This window comes from Xenopus tropicalis, chromosome 3 (assembly GCF_000004195.4).
Source record: "Xenopus tropicalis strain Nigerian chromosome 3, UCB_Xtro_10.0, whole genome shotgun sequence".
Classification (NCBI taxonomy): Eukaryota; Metazoa; Chordata; class Amphibia; order Anura; family Pipidae; genus Xenopus; species Xenopus tropicalis.
Window position 1 is genome coordinate 91,415,834 of NC_030679.2, and position 25,032 is coordinate 91,440,865.

The 25,032-nt window shown below is 38.8% G+C and overlaps 1 protein-coding gene across 3 annotated transcripts; it reads right to left on the bottom strand.

The window, feature by feature from the left end:
• Positions 1–21: 21 nt before the first annotated feature.
• usp3 (ubiquitin specific peptidase 3) lies at positions 22–24,930 on the bottom strand. Of its 3 annotated transcripts, NM_001006782.1 has the most exon segments (16): positions 1,786–2,142; positions 4,047–4,114; positions 6,266–6,379; positions 6,697–6,815; positions 7,600–7,680; positions 10,031–10,137; positions 10,714–10,860; positions 12,146–12,259; positions 14,749–14,862; positions 16,353–16,435; positions 17,452–17,533; positions 19,054–19,137; positions 19,251–19,364; positions 19,367–19,388; positions 20,411–20,471; positions 23,965–24,074. In NM_001006782.1, coding segments are annotated over 14 exon segments (1,401 nt in total). In that variant the 5' UTR covers positions 19,375–19,388; positions 20,411–20,471; positions 23,965–24,074; the 3' UTR covers positions 1,786–1,976.
• Between the last annotated feature and the right edge of the window lie 102 nt (positions 24,931–25,032).

Consider the following 25,032-nt stretch of genomic DNA (forward strand, 5'->3'; position numbering starts at 1 on the left):
CAATGCTTTAGAAATCGAAGGTACACCAAATTGGAAATGAATTTATACAACTCACGTGGAACAATAAAACCCAAACCACGCATCAAAGTCTCTTAACAACTGCACAAATTATTAGGCAATAGCGAGCAGAATTTTTTTTTTTCTTTTTCTTTTGGCAGAGGGTGGAGGCGTAATGATCCTAGAATTAACATTTATGTTTATTTGTAGCTTCTTTTATTCCCGCAGACTTCCCCCTTATCAAGATGTGGTAACCTGCAGTCCTTTGGAGCTTGTGGGGTAACAATCTCAGCAACACTCACTGTCAGTGGGATACTGGTGGTTCATTATTTGGTTAAAAATTGCCAGGCAGGCATTCAACAGGCTGTCAAACCATGTAAGTGGCAGCAGCCATGAACACGTGTTTATCTGCCTAAAATAAGGTGCCTACCTATTGGTCAGTTTTCTGAATGCCATAATCTGATGGCTTGTATCTCATACATTTGATTGGCAGCATAAGCTAAGTTCTGTTAAATTCTTGTTATCAGACACATTTGCTTGAGTAACTGAAAGGTTAATAGGATATACAAGCAGCACAGCAACAAGAACATCTAAGACAAAAGGGCAAGTGAATGAAGCCGGTGCTAAAAGAATGAGGATTTCCAGCATGACAAGCTTTGCATCTGCTGAGGTTTGTCTGACTGAGTAGGTCCAACCTGTTGAGCACGGCATGTACAGCTGAACATTGGGACTGCAAGTGGAAAGCTTAGAATAAACTGAAGAGTTTAGGCACAGAACAGGTACCTTCAGTGCACTATACCTATCACTTCCTGAGTCTGTCATTCACACACAAAGAAGGTTGCAGATTTTTAGATAAAGCATTGGAAAGTCTGTTGTGCAATACACTGCTTCTTTAAATACCCAGCAGAAAAAAATGCCTGTAAAAACAAATGGCAGAACCCTTGATGCCTGGAATGAACATGTCGGATGTGCTGCCCTCAAGCGAGAGCAAGTCTCTCCAAGTCTGTTTAGGATCCGCAGTCCATGATCTGCATTTTCAGGTTTACTATATGGCTATACTGACAATGGGGAAGAAATAGCCCTGTTGGTTTATTTATTGACCAGTAGTGAAATGGAATGTCAGGCAATATTCCCGATGGTCCATATGTCTTGAAATGCGTGATTCTTTACAAACTGAATAAAAGTCTGTATGTGATTCTCCATTTATAGCAGCAATGTAGATAGAGTCCCGATGATGACACTCCATTTCTAAACCACACTGGGGGAGACCCCAAAACTCAAATTACAGCATTAAAAAAGTCATATTCCTTTTGAAGAGGTAATGATGTTTAAAAATACTTCCAATGCAAGAATGACAGAATTTACAACACAGAATATATTTGAGAGCAGCTGTGATGTACTTATGTTATTATGTGGGAATGCAATCACTAGGGAGACAGATATATATGTACCCTTATCATACACCTTTAGGTTAAGGTCACAGCCGGCAGAATTATCACTGGTGCAGTAATGAGTGTAATTGCAACGTACTATCACAGGTGGCTAAAAATTCAGCTGTACCAGGGGTGATTGGCAGTTAGCATTAAACTCAAAGACAGGAATAGCAGGTGGCTTTAAAAACTTCTCACCAGTGAAAATGCTCCTGTGGAGAAAGTGACATGTGACATTAGCCTTAGGCGGTCGTTGGATCCCGAGGGCCACAAGTTCCACACCTGTTATATTTCATTTGCGTGCTCACTTGAGTATATGTAGGAAAGCTACATGTACACAAACTGTACTATACTTCACTTGGTGAGGAAAATGACTCCCTTTATTCACTGTCAGGCAGTAGGTTACTTTACTATCATTCAGAATAGGATTATATCTGATGGGATGTGAAAAAGTGCACAAAAACAAATTCTAATCAAGTATTAGCCAAGAGGTTGGAGAGCACCCTGGGGGGCAGAGAGGAAGAAGTCTACTATCATGGCAAGAGGTATTTATAGTTTCTCAGTTGTGGCAGGAACCTGGCGCTCCACATAAAAAAGAATATAGGCTTTTGCTTTTGCCACAGTCTCCTCTTCTGTGAGTGTCACTGTGCTGTCATTGAAATGGAACCAGCGCCCTTTATGGGTAGCATAGGCAGTGTAGTGACCAGATCCAACGCTAAAAGGAAACAGAATGAAACACTGAATGAGAAAATGCATTGAGCAAAATAGCCAGAGACAAGAATAGAATTAAAAAGCAACAAAACCAGCCTGGGGTACCTGGAGCAATGCGCTTCCTCCTTCCGCCTGCGTTTCGCTAAGACTAACACAATAGGCGCATGCGCATTAGAGTGAAAAGCCGACTTCTCTGTTAAAGTTCAGCTTTTCACTCTACTGCGCATGCGCGTGCAGCGATACAGGAAGGAGGAAGCGCTGCAGCTACCCCGGGCTGGTGCTGTTCTCTCCTAACAGGGGCACCAGCCCGGGGTAAAAGGTAGGCGATTCAAGTCACTTGGGGGTGCCTAACATTTTGGCATCCCCAAGTGACGTTGCCTTTCCTTCTCCTTTAATGAATGTGTACTAGAAAGTTGGTTTGAATTTCATTTTCTTTCATTATACAAAGAAATGGTTTTGGGTGGCAATCACCCCTTAAAAATATCTAGAACAAGGAACAAAAACAGAATTGTTACTATAATGTAAGCAAACAACCGATTTCTCCTGGGCCTAGGTGCCACACAGCACAGCTTTTTTATTTATAATCAGTTTGTCTTTAAAGGAGAAAGAAAAGTAAAAACTAAGTAAGCTTTATCAGAAAGGTCTATGCCATAAGCACTCACAGAAACGCTGCACTGACTTCTCTGTCAAAAGATTTCTTGTGTCTGTTTTCCTCTGCTAGAGACATGCAGCTCTCTCCCCTCTCCTGCTTCCCTAAAGAATGCTAAGAACTCACTCCCCCCCCCCTCTTAGGAATGTGGATCTGAGCCAAGTAGCAGGAAGCTGACTCATAGGGGCTGATTTACTAAGACACGAATTCGAATTGGAAAAATTCCGATTGGAAAACGAACATTTTGCGACTTTTTCGTATTTTTTGCGTTTTTTTCGGCGCCTTTACGACTTTTCGGAAATTGTCGCAACTTTTTCGTTACCAATACGATTTTCGCGAAAAAACATGAGTTTTTCGTAGCCATTACGATTCGCTCGTATCTTGTCGCGACTTTTTCGTATTGAGCGCTTGTAAGTGGCGGGCGAAACTTTCAGACTTAGCATGATTTTGGAAGCCTCATATAGGACTCAATTGCACTCTGCAGCTCCAACCTGGCCCAAGAAAAGTCACCATACTGAAGCTTGAATGAATCCGAACGCTACGAAAAAAATCGCAACATTTTGCGCAACTTTCGGAACGGCTACAAAAAAGTCGTGACAATTTTCCGAAAAATCGCAAAATACCGATCATTACAAAAAAACGCAATCGGACGCATTCGGCCCGTTCGTGAGTAAGTAAATGTGCCCCATAGTCTTACACACTGAGCATGTATACGGGTCTTGCTCTCGGTGCAGGAGCGAGGCATTATGGGAACTTTCTTTACACAGCTCAGCGTTTTTTCTTCCTGTTTGGCATCTGATCATCTGAACGGGAGAAATATGGGGAGACTTAAGGGCACTATTGAGACAACTGAAGGTATGCCTGCAGCTTGAGATTAACTCTTTATTAGCCTTTCCTTCTCCTTTAATTGCAGTCTACCTTAAAAATTGTCCACCAAAGTACAGAAGAGAGCAGGGGGAATATTTACACTAAAAGGGCCATACTTGCCAATGTTATTATAAGACCCTTCCACACCTACTTTATGAGCTTTTGGATCAATTTTCAGAGACTTTTTATAAAGAAGTGTACCCTTTTGCTAAACATGTCCATATATGCAAGATTATGGCATGAGGTTTATTTGTGAAGAACGAAACATTAAAGCTACAGTAGTTCAGCAAATTTCTACAAGGAATCAAAATCGCAGTGTACAATTTTCATCTCAGTCAAACAGCCACACAAATTTATTCAAAGCATCAGTATCCCAGGCTGCACTGACTTACCCCGAGCCATGATGAACGACTACAGCTGCAAGATCATACAGACAGCTTTCTGGCCCAATATTTTCTGGCTGTGTTTGGGAGGGTGGAGCAAATATGTTATTTTATTAGTATAAACACATTTATATTTTGCTGCACTGTGATAGAATATAGATATATTACACACACATAAAACACAAAAATGATTACACTTAAGATTTATAACTTGTAAACTGGAGCATATGAATATTAAAAAGACATACAGCATTTGCGCTAATGTTACTATGCATATTCATTTAAACCCTAATAATTGATTATGTCTCAATCCCGGGTATTGTGAACCATGAGTGAAATGGTTTAGTTTACAGCTCAACAGAACTTACTGGCTCTTGTGCGGGGGGGCCCTAGAGTCACTTCTAACTATGTCACTAACTGCAAGAATCTTGTATATTCTTCCTGATACATATATTGTTATCATCATCACTGTTGTTTTTATTTATTAATTTTACTTTATAATTTTTTTAGAATTGTTTTAATAATTGTGTTTTAATAATTTATAATTGTATTTTTTATAATTATATTTTATAATTATTATTTACAATGTAGTCATTTATTGCTATTTTTTTTTTTTACTATTAGTATTATTTTTCAGAAAGCTCTATGTAAATACAGCAATAAACACTAACAGTAATGCCGAGTCCTCTATCAAAAGAAACACAGGATCCCTTGTCTCTTTTTGTAAACATGATGTCTGACTTCCTCTCTCAGAAACAGCCTTAATTCCCGGGGCCAGAGTCTGCGCAGTTCTCTACTCTCTCTCCTCTCCTGCTCCCCCCTCCCACCAGAATGCCAAGAACTCCCTCCCCCTTCCCTTAGGAATGTGTGATCTCAGCTTTAACAGCCAGTGACTGCAGGAAGGAAGCTGCTTAAAATGGCAGCTGCTATCATAAGCAAACACAGAAAGCTTCTAAAGCGGTTTACTCAGGTATGTTAATGGTTTTCGCAGAATAAATATATTGTTCTAGGGGGCACTAATGTGGCAAATCAATTGGCAGTAAAATGCCAAAATGACTTTCCTTCTCCTTTAAGCTAGCAAAGGAAGGAAAATCAAAAGAAGATAACATTTTAGAGTATATAAGCTAAATGGGTATGCAGTTATGTATATTGCAAAGCACAGCATAGGGACCTTGGGGTTGCAGCAAGGGGCTTTACACTTTGGCTTCTACTAATGAGTTCGCTGGCACCTCATGCTTCCTATGTCTGTGCAACTCGTTGCCTCTCTCCTTAGCTTAGGGATTGCCAACTTTTTTTTACTAGTGAGCCACTTTCAGATGAGAAGTGTTGGTGAGCCGGTAGTCCAACGTGGACTGCTAGTCTGAAGGAGGCTCTGCTTGGAGTAAAACTGCATCTCTGTGGTACATTTTACACACAGCGACTTGTGTATCATTGCTGCAATTAGTCCCCGCTATTGCAGGTTAAAAAAAAAAAAGGCAAAGGGTTCAGCACAAGCCCTTTTCATTAAACTCATAATGCCCACACTGCCCCTTTAGTAACTGATTCAAATGTTAGTTAAATTCATGTAAGAGAAACAAATACAATACACAAGGGGCACATTCATTAAAGTTAGAATCTGAATCACGAAATCCAATAATTTCTGATGATTGCAAAAGTCACGAAAATTCCATTCGTTTGAATACAAAGATTCTTTACTTTTGATCCAAAATTTTCGTACTGAAACGATCGTTTACGATTGGCAATCCAAAAGTCACAAAATTATCGTATGCAAAAGATTGTAAACGGCAGGAAAACCTTTCTGACTTTGATCCTTCTGTGCATGATTTTGGAAGCCTCCCATAGGACTCAATGGCACTCTGCAGCTCCAACCTGGCCCAAGGAAAGTCACCATACTGAAGCTTGAATGAATCCGAAACTTTTGTACACATTGCGACAAATATGATTTTGTTGCACAAAATTGTCGCAAAGTACGAAAAAGTTGCACAAACTAACGAAAATATTGTAGAAAATACGCAAATGTTGTAAGTTTTAGAAAAAATAAGATTTTTTTGTAATCGGGCCTGTCGTACTTTAATGACTGTGCCCCTAAGACTGCAGAAAGACTGAAAAAATTATTAACAATGCGTTGAAAAAAAAAAATTCAGTGTGAAAGAGAAGACATAACATGAATAATATGAATAATGTAGACAAGCACAAGGGCACAGAAAAACATATGTAAGGCATTTTACCTCTAACAAAAAGGACTTCATATCCAATCCTCGTAGAGGAAAATCTACATATGTGTCCACCTTGTTCCTCAAGTAAGCTGTCCAATGGAACCTCTTCAAGTGTAGGCATAGCACCTGATTGTTGGGAATATCAAAAACATAATAGGTAATCGCAATAAAAAAAAAAAAAAGTTATATGTAGGTAGGAGCAAAATGCATTCCACATGCTAAAATAATTCCCAGCTGTGGGTCCAAAGTATGCCCCCCTGCTTTTAGCCTTGCTAAAAAGCCAAATTATAAAGGCACCCATGGGCCTAGGCCTAGGGTGGCAGTAGGGCTATAGCTAATTTTAAGTGTACTGTCTTCTAAAAGCCCTAAATATTTGCTACTTGCCTCTCACTCTCCTGCAATTAAAGAATAAAAGATAAAATACCAAGAGACTACATACTAACCTTTGGTAGTTTCTGGATCCAGAACTTTTTGGTGGACTTCTGTTTCTTTTTGCATTTTAGACATGTGTAGAGTTCTGTCTCATCTAGTTCCTCCAAGTCTGTAAAGCTGCGAAGACAGTCTTAAAGAGAGACAAAATAGCAAAACAATTTGCTCGTTTTATAAATATATAGAAAAACTATACATGATTAACATTATTACACTAGGGATGCACTGAACCCAGATTTTCGGATTCGGCCGAACCCCTGAATCGGCGGAATACTGAACCAAATCTGAATCCTAATTAGCATACGCTAATTAGGGCTTGGAAGGGTTAAATGTTAAATTTTACACTTCCGTGTTTATGCGGCAACATTAACCCTTCCAAATCCTAATTAGCATATGCTAATCAGGATTCTGTTTCTGTTCAGCCAGAACCGGCCGAATCCGAACCCTGCCGAAAAAGGCAAAATCCTTTCTTTTCTTATAAATATAAACAGAGACAGGCCAAACAATTATCTATTTACGCATCTAATATTATAAATTGTCCCATGTGCGTGTGCTTCAGAAAGTGCCACTAGATGTGTTCATGTGAGATAGGCTAAACTGCCACGACACAGCTCTCCTTTCAACTGCAGACTGTGCCTGTAGCCCTGCTAGACAGCTAAGCATTAGAGAAATTGCAAGTTCTTTTATATGTTTATATAAGAAATGTAAACTAAAGAATGGTGGGTATAATAATATTGCTTGCTAATGCGCTGAGTAGATAATATAAAGTTGTCATATATATTACTTTTAAATCTTTGTCGGTGTGCCTTATTTACTTAGTACCTGTTATTGGATTATGTATCTTTCAAAAAATCTTTGCACCAGGCGCCACCAAATCATAAATGTGATTAGGACAGGTATATTATATTTGTTCATACCTCGCAGGGTACAGGTTGGTCCATTTTCTTGGTTCTTACAACGTTTGTTTCGGAATTGGCTTGGAATATCTAAAGAGAGGTCTAAAAAGAAAGCAGTGTTCAGGTGAAGGTCTGTAATTATGCCCATTTAGCTTCCATTATTACTAGTGAATACAATTTTTTTTTTTACAGATATTTGCTAATAAAAATTGGATTTAAAATAATACAGTTTAACACAAATACTGCTGTCCGGCTTCAAATACCAAATTGGTTAATACCTTAATCTGAAAATCCAGGCCAATAAAATGGTGATATAAACCCAAAATACATCTTTGCCTAACAAAAGAAATACCAAATTGGTTAATACCTTAATCTGAAAATCCAGGCCAATAAAATGGTGATATAAACCCAAAATACATCTTTGCCTAACAAAAGAAATTGTAATTCTAAGCATTCCCAATAAACAGGCTTTTTAATGGTTTTAAAGCTATTTGTAAATGTAAAAAGTTGTGGTTAAAAAAAAAAAAGTATTTGTCTCTCTTGAAACTATGTTGCAAAAGCCAGTTTTGTCTGCTTCTTCCCAGGTCTGTTAATCAGTTGGCTTTTGCTACACTGTTTAAAAGTCAGAACCATCGGGGCAGAGAATAGAAAGGAACAAACACTGCATCTAGAAGTAGAAATATTTACAAAAGATGCCAAAACAAATGAAAATGCTTAGAACTGCTATTTATTTAATTAAGCAAAACTTTATTTTGGGGTTTCCATTAATAACTTTGTTCTATATGCATATTCTATACGCATTAAAAGAGATTATAGAGCACCACTTAATTTTTTTTCCTAAATGGCTGCTGGCCGCTGTGGCAATTCTGGAGCTACTGCCATCTTTAAAGGATAAGTAAACCTTTTTTTTTTCTATGAGTAAAATTACTCTAAACAGCCCCCAGAATTACCTACCTTTGTCCCAGCATTCGCTCTGACCTGGTTCCTCAGTCAGAAGGTATTCTTTATCGTTGCTTCCTTGTGCAGAGTGAAGCCCTGCCCCCACTTCCTGTTCAGGTCTCTCATCAAAAAAAAAAAAAAAAAAAAAACGGCTAATGCACAGACTGGCTCCTGCTGCCTCCAGGCATGCGCAGAAGGCTCTCTACTCCGACAACCTTGTCGAATTGAAGCGAGAACTGAACAGGAAGTTGGGGTGGGGCTTCACTCTGCACAAGGAAGCAACCAAAAAGAATACCTTCTGACTGAGGAAACAGGTAAGAGAGAATGCTGGGACAAAGGTAAGTAATTCTGGAGGCTGTTTAGAGTAATTTTACTCAGAAAAAAAAAAAAAGGTTTACTTATTCTTTAAGGCACTTGCGTGTTATGGAACAAACTAGCAGGCAGTAAAGGAGCAAAAACAAGTGCATAGAAAAGCTTCGGACAAAAGTACCTTTAAGTCACACTACAACTGTGTCAATTTTTTTGTGGTCATAAATAAGTCCTACAGTCTATTTATATGAAAGATACATCTATACATCTCCTTTAAATGGACAGAAAAGTATGATGGGTAGAAAACAGCTTCAGCAATAAATTCCTTTTATCGGTTTCACAATTGAATGAAATACTAGGACAGAAGAATACTGCCCTGCTAACAGCATGCATTACCCGCAGGGTTGCCATCTGTCATGGGCCCGGTCTAATTTTGACCCTAGGTGGTCAGGAAGCACAAACTTACGTTACCTATTTATCTGAAACTTCTGTGACTTCGGAAACTTACGCATCAAGTACTTAAAAGGCTCTAGAGCAGTGCGACGGTGCAGGCAGGTGTTAAGGGTATAAACTCAGGGAAAACTTATCCACTGAAAACCAATGAACTGACTGACTTATCAGCACATCAACAGAACTATTTATGTGAATTATTATTATTTATTCTATTTACACTGTAACCAAATTTACCGAATTATGAGTTACCGTCTATATAAACTTTCCAGCAGTGGAATGACTGGTTACTGGGCCCCTAAACTTTGGGAACAGGACATTTTTCCATAAACATATATTGCAGCTGCTTATCAGTCAGTTCCACTAGGCCCTCAGCAGTTGCAATGTCTGTTTTCTTTGCTTTTCACCTAAATGATTTGTAAGTCTATACTATAGTATTTGTCCTAGCAAAACCACAAACTTGTATAAAAAATTTCTGGCGATGATCCAAAGCAAAAAGGGAGCAGCTAAAAACATGAAAAGATGATGGATAGACAACAGTATTGCACAGAGTTGTCAGCTAACCATTATACTCCACAACTACTAACGGTCATAAAAAAGCCTATGAACATGGTGTTAAAACCAAAGTAGTTAGTTCTGTAACAGCTCTGTTAGGAGGCCATTGTACAAAGTAGGAAAAGCAATATATTTAAATCACTTAACTATATATACAGTTCTGTAGAAAATACAAATAAGAGAGCATTTTATCTTATACCTAGGAATGGATCAAATTTTCTTGATTCTGTCCCACAAATTAGGCAGTTAACTTCATTCTGCAGAACTCCCCCAAAAACCGAGGTTACCACTGTGGATGCACCATTTCTACATAAAAGGATAAAGAGGGAAGATTTATGATAACAATTTGTCACTAAAGGAACTGAACAAGGAAACTTTCAGATATAGCAACGCCGATAATGCACATGCCAACACTTAGGGCATATTTATTATAGTGTATAAGCGAACACATCACCAGTGATGTTGCACAGAGCAACCAAACACCAGTTAGATTTGAACGGTCACTTACAAATTAAAAAACAAAACGCAAAGATCTGATTGATTTCTATGGGCAACATCACCGTTGATGTTGGCTTACACACAATAAATATGCCCCTGAATATTGATAGCGACCATAAAACAATAAAAGCCACATGTGAAAAGTAAACATTACCCTGTACGTTATCCCTCATTGTTTTAACTTGTAATACAAGTCTGTGGGATAAAACACTTGCTTCATTTCTTAATCACACAGATTTCATTGCCGTTTCTTTATCCATAGCAGACCAACAGTTGATCCCCTTGTTTTCTTGGGTTGTTAAGTACTAACTAAGCGGACCAAGCATCAGATGAAAAACCATTCAAATGAGCCTTTACTATAAATATGGTGCTGCAGGTACTCACATACAACATTTGTTACTGGCAGACCGGCTGCAGTTAGCCTGTGATAAGACAGAATGAGAAGAGCCATCAAATTCGCCTTGTAGTTCCAGATGGAGGTGATCTAAGAGATAACGCATAAACTCATGGGCATCTTGCTGCTGATATCCCCTGAAAAAGTAGGAGTATTTGAGTGAGGCTACATGTTTAAGAATAATGGAACATTTTAAAAAATGTATAACTAAAAAACACATACCATAGGAAAGCTGTAAAAGTGTCTTCAATTAAAATAGAGAGTAATATCCTATTAATCATACATGATCTATTTATAAATATGCAACCCATTATCCAGAAACCAGTTATAAAGAAAGTTTCAAATTACGGAAAGGCCATGTCCCATAGACTCCATTTTAATTAAATAATTCACATTTTTTTTAAATTAATACCCTTTTCTCTATTATAAGACAGTAGCTTGTACTTGATCCCAATAAAGATATAATTAATCCTTAACTGGAGTCAAAACAATCCTATTGGGTTTAATTACTGTTCAAATAAATTTCTTAGTAGAAGGTTTAGAAGGTAAAGAGATCCAAATTATAGAAATATCCCCTTATCCAGAAAACCCCAGATCCCGAGAATTCTGGATAACAGGTCCCATACCTGTACAATAAAGACAGCTGAACAGTCTATTACAAAATTACAGCACAGCTAATTTATGGGGGCAGAATGCCTACACGAGTCAAAAAAAACTACTTTTGTAACATTCACATAAATGCAGTAGATATAGATCTAAGCATTTCAGACAGGCTTTTTCAGGGGCTGTAAAACCCAATTGTCGCATTTCAATAACATAAGCTAATTAAACAATTTTATAATATATAAAAAAGTGACTTTTAAAGTTATTTTTAAATTGTAAGCGCTTTTAGACAGGGCCCTTTCTACCTCTTGCATCAGCTACTGGTTGTTATGTGAATATCAATTTAGTATACAGCACTGCAGAATATGCTGGCACTTTCTAAATATGTATATATTATACTAATAATAACTAATAAAATTGCTACTAAAAACTGTATCGGTTTGTCAATTTCTATTTTCAATTTGCTGGTTCTTACTACTGTATCAAAATGATGTTGCAACAGCCATCTCTCCTGTAGCCAAGAAAAAATTCCCACAATGCCTTATATGTATTAACAGACATGTACAAAAGGAGTATCAAAGAAGTGTACAACAGAATCTTTGCCAGAGTAGAGCTGACAGTTCTTTCAACAGCCATTAAGGGGAAAAAAACAAACTTTAAATTTATTGAGCATTTCTACATATCTTGGAAAGTTGCTTAGAGTGTTTTATTTGGTTTACAGCCAGTTTAACTTTAGGTTTAGTATTGTTCAGTAAGTGACATCATGCTGCAGTTATATTGATCCTGTATCACTTACACATGACCAAAGAAGTAAATTACCTGAAATTTGGCATTATTTTCCACACCACATAGAACAACGACTCAGGACTAAAGGCAGTCTGGTTACCCTGCCATAACGCACACAAGGTCTTTCTAAATTCCTCAACGAGTGACCTGCAATAAATACAAACTATATTCAGTTATTTAACCCATTTTTTTGTAGAATATTTTGCTGTTGTCGAAAAGGTGCTCCTAAATGTCTGAACTTGCATATATTAGCAATGCACCAAATCCACTATTTTGGAATTTAGCTGAATCCCAAATTTTTCACGAAGCATTCAGAATCCCAAACTGAATTTGAACCCTAATTAACATATGCAAATAAGAGCAAGGAAGGGTTAAAATTATCGATCTCCTTGTTAGTGGGACTGAAAGTCACATGGATTTAAGGGTTCAGATTTGGTTCGGTTAGGCACTTGGATCCACCCAAATCAATGGTTGCTACATGGTCTAATTGGAATAGCCTTTGAGAGCAAACCCACACACAAGGCAATTAGTCGGTGCAACTTTTTAAAAAGTTGCAGCGACTAATTGGCGCACCGCAAATGATGCATGCTTAGTTGTGGCAATTTGAAAAAAGGCGAACCTAAATACAGCAAAGTAAATTTGGAACAAACTGCTTTCATTTGGGCCACCCACCAGCTAAAACATATCACCTCTTCCTAAAGAACAAGAACATTTTGGTTCCTCTGAATGGAGTCATTTAATGCCCACTCTGTTAGGGCGAAGACACACATGGTGATTAGAAGCTTTTAAAAGTCGCAGTGATTAGTCTTCGCCCTTAGGGTGAAGACACACTGAGCTACTTAGTAGCAGCTATTTGTCACAGCTACTAAATTCAAAAATATACGCAGCCATAGACAATACTAAGAATCTTCTAAAACACATGTAGAGACAATTATCAGTTACTGATCAGCATTGTCTATTTCTATAGCTGTAACAAGTAGCTGCTACTAGTGTGTCTTTGCCCTGTAATAGAAGCTGATGAATTCAGATGCTATTTGTACTGGTTTGGGAGCTGCCATGTGATGAGAATTTAAAATAATTACTAATCAGCCTTATACCATGACATTTATATTCTATATATACACACAATATATTGTGAGTGGGTCCCTAAGCTCACTAAGTGACAGCAGCACAGAACACGTGCAGTGAATCAGCAGAAAAGAAGATTGGGAGCTACTGGGGGCACAGATCTTCCCTCCTTAAGGGCTGTGGTTGCCTTGGGCTGGTACAGATCCCCCAAAAAACATAATGTACAACATTTCTACCCTATGCCCTTGTTAAGCTTTAATTCTCCTTTAACTTGATAGCCTGTAAAGGCAATGACAAAACATTAGGCCAAAGTCACATATATAAATATACCGGCACAGAAAACTGATCCGCTGGCTTCTGTCCCAACTTCAGTATTGGCTGACAGGCATGGCATCCACCTGGCCAGCTTTAGTCTGTGTCAGCTTTGTAACCCAAGAATTGTTGTGTACCACAGGACATTTCACTGCATGAAAAGGTCTCTGCAGGTAATATGGGTAGCAAAAATTTATTCGATTAATAACTGGAAAGGGGGTGCTGTGAGTCATGTAAAAGTATTACACGCAAGTTTGCTCAGTTGCAAAAGTTTGACGGTAGAGGATACTTCTTACCCTACATAACAGCTAGCTCCTCTATGCAATATATCCATCTATCTATCTATCTTATGGACAACCCCCCCCCCCACCCCATCCCATCCACTTAATTGTGCCCACTCTAACTAGTATACTCTGACTGTTCTGAAAGTACAAAACAAGTTCACTCCTAGTTTAGGGTGTGGGTAAGCAAAACCAGAGCAGCACAAAGGAAAGAAATTCATACTTGGGTGCTGCTGCATCTCAAGAAACTCTGAGCAGGTATAACGAAAAAATACATGACATTTATAATAACCTTTAGCTTCAGTTACACAATAGTGTTCATATTTTTATAATCTAAGTCACATGTGTCAAACACAAGGCCCGTGTTCCAAATCAGGCCCGCCTGGCTGCTTTATGTGGCCCCTGGAGACTGTGCCTGACTGTGCAGGGTGACTGCGTTGCTCCAGACGGCTGCTCATACGTTCTGCCCTGTAGGGTGTGTGGTGTTGAACGACGTAACACTGGCGAGAATGTAAATCGCCGGTGGGATGGTATACGCGTCACTATGATTTCCATAAGTTGCCTTGAGAGGCAACTTCGGGCGACTTCCAGAAATTGTATGCCATCCCACCAACATTTACATTCTTGCCAGTGGTGACTAATCTCCCTGTCTTTCACTGCCCTAAGGTTAAGTATCTTAATAAAAAAATTTGGCCCGCAACTTAGCCTGTTTTAGATTTCGGCCCCCTTATGTGATTGAGATAGAGGTAATAGAATTCTACAACAGAAAGATACACTTTTTTCAATTCAAGCCATATATGCCACACATAAAAATAGAAAATATATGTGTTCAGGACCCCAGCAATGCTTCTGAATGACAGCATAACAAAGAAACATGTTTATTATACAGATGGGCAATACATTAAAAAAAAAAAAACCAATGCAAAATACAGAAAGCTTCCTCTAAAAGTGAGGTTTCTCTTTTCCATTACTTACACATTAACATCCCCCTGGCTTCGTGTATGGTAGGTCCGTCGACCAGCCGTTTTACCATTCCGAAGTTCCACGGCAGGCAGTTCCTTGAAGTAACAGCAAAACTGCTGAATGTTGCTGTAGATGAACAAGTTGACAAAATAAAGTAAAACATTTTAAACGGATACATGAACTACATAAGATATACATTTATAAAAAGAACTTAATATATGATGAATTAAAATAAAAGGGCTAAAAAACAAATGACAATGTAAATTACTGCTAAAATCACATAGAATTGACGCTTTATTTATCTTTCCATTTTACTTTATGTACTTTATCAGTGACAGTGAGAAGATATCAGATTGATCAGTACTTATAATATAAATATAATATATGTGCCATTCCTATCTGCTTGCCCCTTAAAGGACATGTAAAGCCTACATTTGCCTACAATGTATATCAGTTTGGCACATCTCCCCCACCCAAATGGCATCATTTGTACTGCATATATCCCCTCCGCTTGCCAGCACCATCACATTTTCCTAAAGCAAATAGCAGCTTTCACCCGGTGGCCATTTTTCCTCTGATACATAATCGGTTACATTTAAATCTGAAAACAGCATACACACACACAGACCCTTATTCAGCATACATTTCATCAAGAATACAGGCTCACACAGGCACAACTGTCTCTGATAAAAGTTCTGCTTTGTTTGAGCACTGTAATGGTAAAGCTGAGCTCAGGAGAAACAATTTGAAGCAGACAGCTAGAGCTGAGTTTCTATGGCAACCAGCAATGCCATCTCTCCACTGGCTGCTAGACTGGGGCCCGATTAGTAATCTGAGCTTAGAACAACTGAGCATGCCCACAAGCCAACAGCCAAAGCAAATTCCTGAGGGAGGGGGCTGAGTGGGTAACAGGAGAAGGAAATCTAAGTGATTAAGGGGATGCTGCAGCCTTACTATTAACCTCTGGACAACCAGTGTGACAGGTATTGAAAGATTTCAAAGATGCTGTTCACTGATTACATTTGTGTGTGTGGGGTTTACATGTCCTTTAAAAGGAACAGTAACACCAAAAAATGAAAGTGTATAAAAGTAACTAAAATATAATGTGCTGCTGCCCTGCACTGGTAAAAGTTGTGTGTTTACTTCAGAAAGTCTACTATAATTTATATAAATAAGCTGCTATGTAGCCATGGAGGCAGCCATTCAAAGGAGAAAAGGCACAGGCACATAGCAGATAACAGATAAAACACTATTGTATTCTACAGAGCTTATCTGTTATCTGCTGTGTAACCTGTGCCTTTTCTCCTTTTTTCCAGCTTGAATGGCTGCCCCCGGGGCTACACAGCAGCTTATCATATAAATTATAGTAATTTTACTGTAGCAAACACACCGGTTTTACCAGTGCAGGGCAACAGTGCATTATATTTTTATTACTTTCATTTTTTTGGTGTTACTGTTCCTTTAAGAACCAAGTAGGTCCCAAGCTATCTTGAAGCAGGTTGCAGGGTGGATACAGTCATTTCACACCACCGGAACATGGGGCAACACAGACTATTATTTGTTTTTAAATATATGCCAGCAATTCCAAGACATCAGACAAGATATTCCCTGCCTACCTGAGCGATTGAAGAATTGCATTCATAAAGCAGGTATTTCCAAGATTCCGAAGGCCAGTAGCACATAGAGCAGTTGTGCTTCCCTGGAAAATTAAAAAAAAAAAATAATAATTTACTGTTATTTATATATCGCTGACATTTCCATGGGGCTTTACAAAGATTATTCATCATACACATCATTCCCTGCCCCAGAGAAGCTTACAATCTAAGGACCCCATCACATTCACACAAACTATGGCCAATTTACCTGCCTGTATGTTTTTGGAGTGTGGGAGGAAACCGGAGTACCAGCAGGAAACCCATGCAGACATGGGAAGAAAATACAAATCCCTTGCAGACAGCACGCTGGCCGGGATTGAACTCAGGACCCCAGTGCTGCAAGGCAGAAGTGAATCTGCTTTTTCTTGTCCTTTAAAAGGGACACTGTTATAGGGGAATCTATATTTACACTAGCAGTCATTTTTGCCTGTGCCAAACTCATAATCCAGTACAGCTGGAACGTCAGCATCACAATTAAATACACATTGCAGACTCAGTTCTCCTCTTTCCAGTCTTCTCCATGCAGAAAGCCGACTAGCCTCACTGATGGCTGCCCAGGCAAACTAGTTTCAAACTAATCTGCACGCAAATAAGAATACACAAGAACGATGTATATCCTGTAAATTATATGCTTATAAACAGTGCTTGGTGATGTAATTTCTCATGACTCACTGAAACTTATAATAAGGTACCCCCTGTATGAGTTTATATGAAGTCACCTCCATGTTCCATGACCTGTATACAGTCCTTACATTATATAACAGGGGGCACATTATTGGCTACATATTTACAATACGGAGTGCATTATTCACTACAGTTTCCTTTTCACATTCTGGCTTCTAATATATTATCTCTGCTTTAACAATTACACAGGCCAATGGCAAACTATCTAGCCCAAATACCAACAGCTCTTGTGCAGTTGGAGGAAAATAGAATGTTTCCTTCCTTCAAGCCCTACACAGGCTCAGTGTGTTTGCAGGGATCCAAACCCTTGCCTTTACATGGCATATTGTGGTACAGTAATGGTGCCCCAGATTCTTAAAAAAAAACTAATACTTACATTTACTTTCAACAATTTCTTGCTTAGCGAGGCACTCTCCAGGAATTTTCTTTTCCTATGTCGTTCAGCAGTAAAAGCAGAGCTGCAAAGGAAAATCGAGCATTTCTACATTACATTACATCTATTTATTTTAGGGATGCGCCAAATCCAGGATTCCTTTTTTTTGTGCAGGATTCATCCAAATCCACGGTTTTGGAGTGAATTACAGTGGCTGATATCACTTTTAATTATTTCCCTTTTAAGTTTCTGTGACGGATAATTTATTGTTCATGCTGCTCTCATCCTGCAACTCCCACATCAGGTTTTGGGGAAAAGGCTAACAGAAATATTAAAGGAGTTGTCCACATTAAAATTTACCTTTAGCAGGTACACTGGAGATATTCTGCAACAAACTGCTTTTTGAACACCTTAGTTGTAAATCTCTGTAACTAAAAAAAATTCTGCTTGCATGCAGAGGGCAGCACTTTATCACTCAATACCCTAGCAAAAAAATTGTTTGTAAAATAACTAGATATTTCTGGGCCCAACATCAAAATTAGAACATATCCCCACAAACATGTATTGAAATAAACACCAACGTTCTAGGCATGCCCTCAGATCTTTTGTTTGCAGCTCCAACTATTAGGACAATGGCACAAGTAAAGATTTGTCCCCTGCAGTAAATCACTGGTCCCAAAGGACACAAATAGCCATTTGGATCCATTAAAGGACATGTAAAGCCTACATTTGCCTACAATGTGTATCAGTTGGGCACATCCCCCCCCACCCAAATGGCATCATTTGTACTGCATATATCCCCTCCGTTTGCTAGCACCATTTTCCTAAAGCAAATAGTAGCTTTCACCTGGTGGCCATTTTCCCTCTGATACATAATCAGTTACATTTAAATCTGCAAACAGCATACACACACACAGACCCTTATTCAACATACATTTCATCAAGAATGCAGGCTCACACAGGCACAACTGTCTCTGATAAAAGTTCTGCTTTGTTTGAGCACTGTAATGGTAAAGCTGAGCTCAGGAGAGAAAGGAGAAAAAAACTGAAGCAAACAGCAGAGTTTCTATGGGAACCAGCAATGCCATCTCTCCACTGGCTGCTAGACTGGGGGGCGTGTTTAGTAATCTGAGCTTAGAACAACTGAGCATGCCCCCAAGCCAACAGCCAAAGCTAATTCCCGAGGGACGGGGCCGAGTGGGTAACAGGAGGAGAAGCAAATCTAAGTGATTACGGGGATGTTGCAGCCTTACTATTAACCTCTGTACAACCAGAGTGGCAGGTATTGAAAAATTTCAAAGAGGCTATTCACTGATTACATTTTTGCTTGTGGGGTTTACATGTCCTTTAAAACTACCATATGTAAAACACTTTAGCTAATCACAAGAAAATGTGCAAGAAGGCATTTACAGTGTTTTACAGTGATGATCTCGAGATTTGTAACTACCAGATAGTGAAGATTTCCTCTGGGTGACAAATTTCCTTACGTGCCATCACCCTTACTCCATTTCTCCTTTTTATAGCCCATGAGTCAAATGGTGACAGGAAACACCAAAAAAATATCTCCGAAAGAGAAATGGATGTACATAATTTTATAATACTCACTTTTCCAAATTCTGCAAATGCTCCCGGACCTTCTGTACTAAACACAATTTTGTATCGTTTACCACAAAATCATCACATCGGTAACTGTAGGGAAAAATAATTAAAAAAAAAAAAAAAAGTGAACAAAGAGCAAAAGTTTTTAAACCACATGAAATTTCAGCAACCACTGGGTGCACAAGTATTCTGTAATGACTTACCAATATGTACTGTAACTGCTGCAGTCCATGCACACTGTATGCTGCATTCGGTCTTTGTCTGTCTTTTCCTGCCGTTTGTGGCAATTAAGCGGAGCCTGGGCATCCTCATAATGCTTTTTTGCATGACCATTTACATATCTTTCAATGACAAGACGGGACAGAGATTCTAACTCAGACAGGTTAAACTATTCATTAGTTAAGCATTTCATTTTTTTTTTTTTATTGTTGTACAACTCAACTAAGAAACCACATTTAGCCTGTTGCCTACCTAGTGTGTAGCATCTTTAGGCTGTCCTTTGGATTTGTGCTTCCATCTTTTTCAACTAAACCCCCCGGTAAAGCAGAAATTAAGGGGTCCCTCCTGTCCTGCATCAAAACTGGTGGAGAGGGGGGCCGCCTGTTCCTATATTGTATGGGGGCAACCCACAACTACAAGGCCTTGTTTTTTGATGGTTTTTAAACCCTCTTTTGTTTGCCTGCATGTTTGTAAGGGTCCCTTAATAAGAGTGTGAAAAGAAAGCTATAAAAACGGATTTGCCACCTCAAAATCTCTAAAGCTGTTTTTAAAATAACCATAAAAAAAAGGCTAATAATTCAAGTCGGGCATTTCAACAAATAAAGTTCCTGGCTGCCCCCTACATTTGGAATGCCCTCCCTGATTTCCTCCGGAGAGAATCCTCCCCCAGTCTTTTTAAAACTAAGGTTAAAGACTACCTTTTGGAGCACTCGCCCAGCACCTGATCTGGGAACTGGCACTTATATTGTAGTGTCACCCACTGTGACCTACAGCACTTATATTTGCCTATTTGTGTCTGTTAGTTACCCTCCCATATAGATTGTAAGCTCTACGGGGCAGGGACCTCCTTCCTCTTGTGTCCTCGACTCTTAACTTATTGCTGCTGTATTTATCTGTATTTATTATTATACTTTGTATTTATCCATTATCTTAACCCCCTGTTTGTATTAATGTATTCTACTGTACAGCGCTGCGTACATAAGTGGTGCTTTATAAATAAAGATATACATACATACATACATACAGATATACATACATACATTAAGAAATGTCACCTTCTAGTCAAAAAAATGTTAGTCACAAGGTCCCATGTAACATTAGCCTTGAAAGCTTAAATGCATAATCAACTGTAGTAGTCACTCACCTTCCACAGTGGACACTGGAACAAGTCAAGCAGACCCAGGGGCTCTTGTTTGAGCGACAAACTGTAGAAAACAAAAAAAAAAACATTTAACCACATTAATGGTTTAAATGCTGGTCTGTAATGTTGGGATTTAAAGCAGGAAATCCTAATTTGATTCCCACGTGAAACTTGTGTAGCTCTGGATGCTTAATTTAGTGCCCTATACCTGAAAGTTGCCACATATTATGCAGACACTGCTGGATTTATTTGTATAACTAGGGGCTAAACAGTTAGTCCTTGTGTAATCTGGTAATGAGAATGGCAGAAGTGCATACATCTGATCACAAAATGGGTGGGTTCACCTTCCATGTTAAAGAAACAGTGTACTGTCCTTTTTCAACAATATTACTGTGTATTTAGGTCTTGTGCTGACATACATTTTACTTATAGTTTTAATTATGAAATTATGGTTATTTCTTGTACTAAAGAGGGCAAAATTTAAAATTGAATCTTAAGTAACATTCTACTTCCTGATCCCTGAATTGTTTTGATGTGCTTGTACAGACAGGAAGTAGAATGACTTGCACAACAGACACATATCCAAGTTCTAACAACTGGGAGAAAATATGTCTAGCACAAGCCCTATACTATGGCATCATATACTGTCCCTTTAACTACTAAACTCACAAGTGAATAATTCTGTTTAATTGTATTTGAGTTCAGTTCAAAACAAATTAAACAGCCATTTTAGTGCACCTCCTTCCTCCAACAACCAGACAGCATCTTAAAGTGCATTTTGAAAAGAGAACTGGTACGGATTTTGAATTATTTGCATTCCTAACGACGACTAATTTACAAGTGTCTACGACTTAATCTTTAACATAATTGTACTACACTATAATGGCGAATTTTCCCTTTAAGAACAGACACAAGACCCTTGCAACATCTGAGCACATATGGGTATCTTTTATCATTTCAGACCATCCTCAGAGATTTGGCACAGTTGCAATACTAACATAAGACAGTGCTGCTGAGTAATAAAAATTTCACTCTGCTTTAAAATTTAAAAAAAAAATAATTCATATTTTTAAGTGTTTTGTGTGATAAATTATGATGTGATGGTTTATTTAGTAAATAAAGCCTGCATTCCATCCACCGAAGCAATGGTATTTTGTAAAGAAACACCCCCTCTACTTGCGAGTGCTATGCTGTCTGCACTGGGCGAGAGCTCCTGCATTCCTCCTAACTCCCATCTGTGTAGATGTCAAATATCCAGACATAGGGAAAACATTCAGTAGTACTGACGTCCAACTACTTATGATCTAGGCCCAACAGTTTCACTACTAGAAAATATGGACCAAAATTCTTTCACCAAAGTTATTGGCCATATACGTACTGCTACTTGGAAATATAATCCAACACCATGGACTTTGCCTTTAAAACATACAATAGGGATCCAGTATCAATAGGTGTTTAGCTGATCTGCAAGTATGAATAAACCTTAACTGGCTGAAAATAACAAGATGTAGGGGAGCACAGCTAGGAGATTTGAAACACGGGGGCTTAAGCCAGACCAAGTGCACAACCAAGGTGTAATTCTAGATAGTAATTTCCCCTTTAAGCATTAGGTGTCAGCTACCACGATTCTTCCATTTCAGAAACATTGCAAGGATAAAACTAGTGAGCAGAGGATAAAACTACCCAGCAAAGGAGATGCCAAAATTAATCCATGTTTTTGTTTGCTCAAGACTGGATTACCCAGAGTAGCATTAAACCCTGCAGATCTTGCACTATAATGCAACATCCACAATATAAAAAGCTTAGTGATCCACAGTCTGAAAGGCATCTTATTTGGATGTATTTAGCAGACGCATTTTAATGTTATTCTTCACATCAGTCTCAAATCTCAAATAAAAGGTCTCTATCACATTCACACAGCAGAGTACTCAGAGGAAACACGAGCATACGTAGGGGGAACACACAAATGCTTTGCAGATAGTACTCAATGCAGAATTAACTTAGGGCCCCTGCACTGCAAGACAGATGTAGTACCACCCACTGAGTCACAGTGATTTGCTTTATCTTTGTTACAAGACAGTACCTTCTACTTCATCATGCTAAGCTACCATAAATCCATACTGATGGTATGATGGGGAGGATATGATGCACCAAATTACACAAAGACCACTTTCCACATACAGAACCCCACCACCATAACCATTGCAAGCACTGCAGATAGCATATGCAATAGCTGTATCACTTAAAAAATCCTACAAAATGACCACACATTTAATAAAAAAAAAAAATCACAGCTTTTATACAACAAGTCGACTCCTTCCCTGTCAGAGAGGTTAGAAGACACCTACACTCAGTCTATAAAAGCATAAAGGCACTGAAGTTTAATTAAGAAGCCAGCATGAAGCAGCCTCACCCAAGGAAATCAGGATTCAAGAACAGTAATCACTGCAGCAAGAGTCACTCTACTCAACAATATGAGCCTCCTTCCTAAACTTCACAGCCTTCCACCCAGGGATTTCCTCTCTCTCGTCTTTACCAAACAAACACATTGAAGTGACAATACAAAGCTAAGAGCTAACTACGCTAAAATAATGGACTGTATCACTGCTGCTCAGTACAAAGGTTTACAAGTGTGGGACAAAAGAATGGCAACATGTGCTCAATGGATTAATAAAGCCAAGCTTTCAAAATATAATTCGAACAAAAGTGACAACTAACGTGATTCTTAAATGTTCATACCCAGAAACCAACAACATATACAAACATATATAAATAACTGAATAAAACGACAGATTGTACATATAAATACACTGACAGACATGGCATTTATAGTTTATTTTACACATCTGTAACACATGAATGTAGATATATAAAAGGTCCCCTTATAGCTAGATTGTGTTTATGCAACCTGTTAACTGGAAACTGATATGCTCAGAAACAAAGAGTTTTTTTAGATGCTGCCAATGTAATCCTTTGTGTCTAGCTACCCCTATATCTGCATAAATACTTTAGCAACATTAGAATAATCATCATTATGATTATAGGGATATCAGATGAGTATATCTTTGTACTGTCACATTCACTATTTGAAGGCTATATGACCTGTATATTGTATATGTGGAATCAAGCAAACATGCCTGGCAGATAAATAATCGCATACAATTAGCCTGGCTAGGTTAGATCAATCAATGACAGTGCTGCTCTGCCACATAAAGTACAATTGCTGGGCACAACACAAGCACACAAAGCTGAAACAGGATATCACAGTTCCATATTCTGCTTAAAAGATTTAGAACAGTCCTAGATGTATATGAATCTGCTTCCATTGTATCAGAAGTTAACACATCTATGCTAAAACTTAGCTTTTCATACATAGTATGCACTACACAATACATCCCATCATCCCCGGCGAGTTACCCGGCTATCCCTGCTCTCTGCACAATAACAAACCCTCACTAGGCCGCGCCAAGAGCCAGGGACTTTCCTGGGAACCGCAACCAGGCGGTGCTGCGCCTCCCCCCACCAGGCAAAGTTCGGGGAGGAGGAGCCAGACTCACCGCTGCAACACCATGAGGAAGGACAGCCGTTGGGAAAAACGGCGGCGTCCGGGACAATACAAACACTGGTGGTCAGGTGCGGGCACTCCATAGCGAGGTGGAGGGACACAACGGCGCAGGACTTAGAACAGAGAACCGGGACTACTTCCAGCTATAGAAAAGGATGGTGGGACTGACTAACGCCCACGATTTGCCGGTATCACTCCACCCACTGCGTCTCCTGAGTGCTCTCCATGGTAACTGCTTATAAGCCGTCACACAGCAAGTAAACTGCGTCACTGGCAGCGCAATGAGTATGTAAAAAGCCTTCGCTCCTAACAAAATGTTCTTGATGTCAGTACATGGTGTATAGGAGTTGAAACGTATTTCAGTACAGATTATATGCCTTTAGTACTTTTGAGTTAATTACAGTAGTAACCCTTCCCTCATCAAATGAAAACTCCAGTTGCCTATGGCGCCTTCTATGCTAGAGATCAGGTAAACATGAAAAGCATCGGCAGAAGAGACAACAAAAACTTGAATTAAAAACGGTAGCAACAAAAATAACGTGTCTGTAGAAATAAATTGGAAGTGTTTCTTAAGCTTTTAAGCACGATTTTACTTTTAAAAGCATCACTGAAAATTAATAGAACAATTCAATTTTTGTTTGCAGTCAACTTTTATTTCATACACTCTTAAATCATTTGTGTTTTTTTCTAAATAAGTCTTAAATAAGCTAGTAACTAAGGAGAAAAGTGACGTTAAAGGACAAGGAAAGCTAGAATGACATGGGTAGGGGGTGCCAGGTAGGATTGGCACATTTACTGGAAACAAATACTGCCCTTCCTATATTTTTAACTTTCTTCCCTATTAATAACTGTAGCCCTTCCTTGGCACACTCCTGCCCAATAGGATCAAAATCACTTTCCCACCTTGTTACTTTTTTACAATTCTGTAGACCAGTGCTGTCCAACTTCTGTGGTACCGAGGGCCAGAATTTTTCCAACCTACGTGGTGGAGGGCCGATAATGGAAGCCAGTTTTGACTACTCCCCTTTTTGAAACCGCACCCACTTGAAACCACACCCAT

Bases quoted from the DNA above. Each gene is read 5' to 3' on its own strand.
- usp3 (XM_012966409.3), bottom strand. From the start codon at position 24,055: ATGGAGTGCCCGCACCTGACCACCAGTGTTTGTATTGTCCCGGACGCC. The intron at 19,389-20,410 runs GTGAGTGACTAC...TGTCATTGAAAG, and splicing joins TCCAGTGTCCACTGTGGAAG to ATATGTAAATGGTCATGCAA. The intron at 6,816-7,599 runs GTATGAACAAAT...TCTCTCTTTAAG, and splicing joins ACCAACCTGTACCCTGCGAG to ACTGTCTTCGCAGCTTTACA.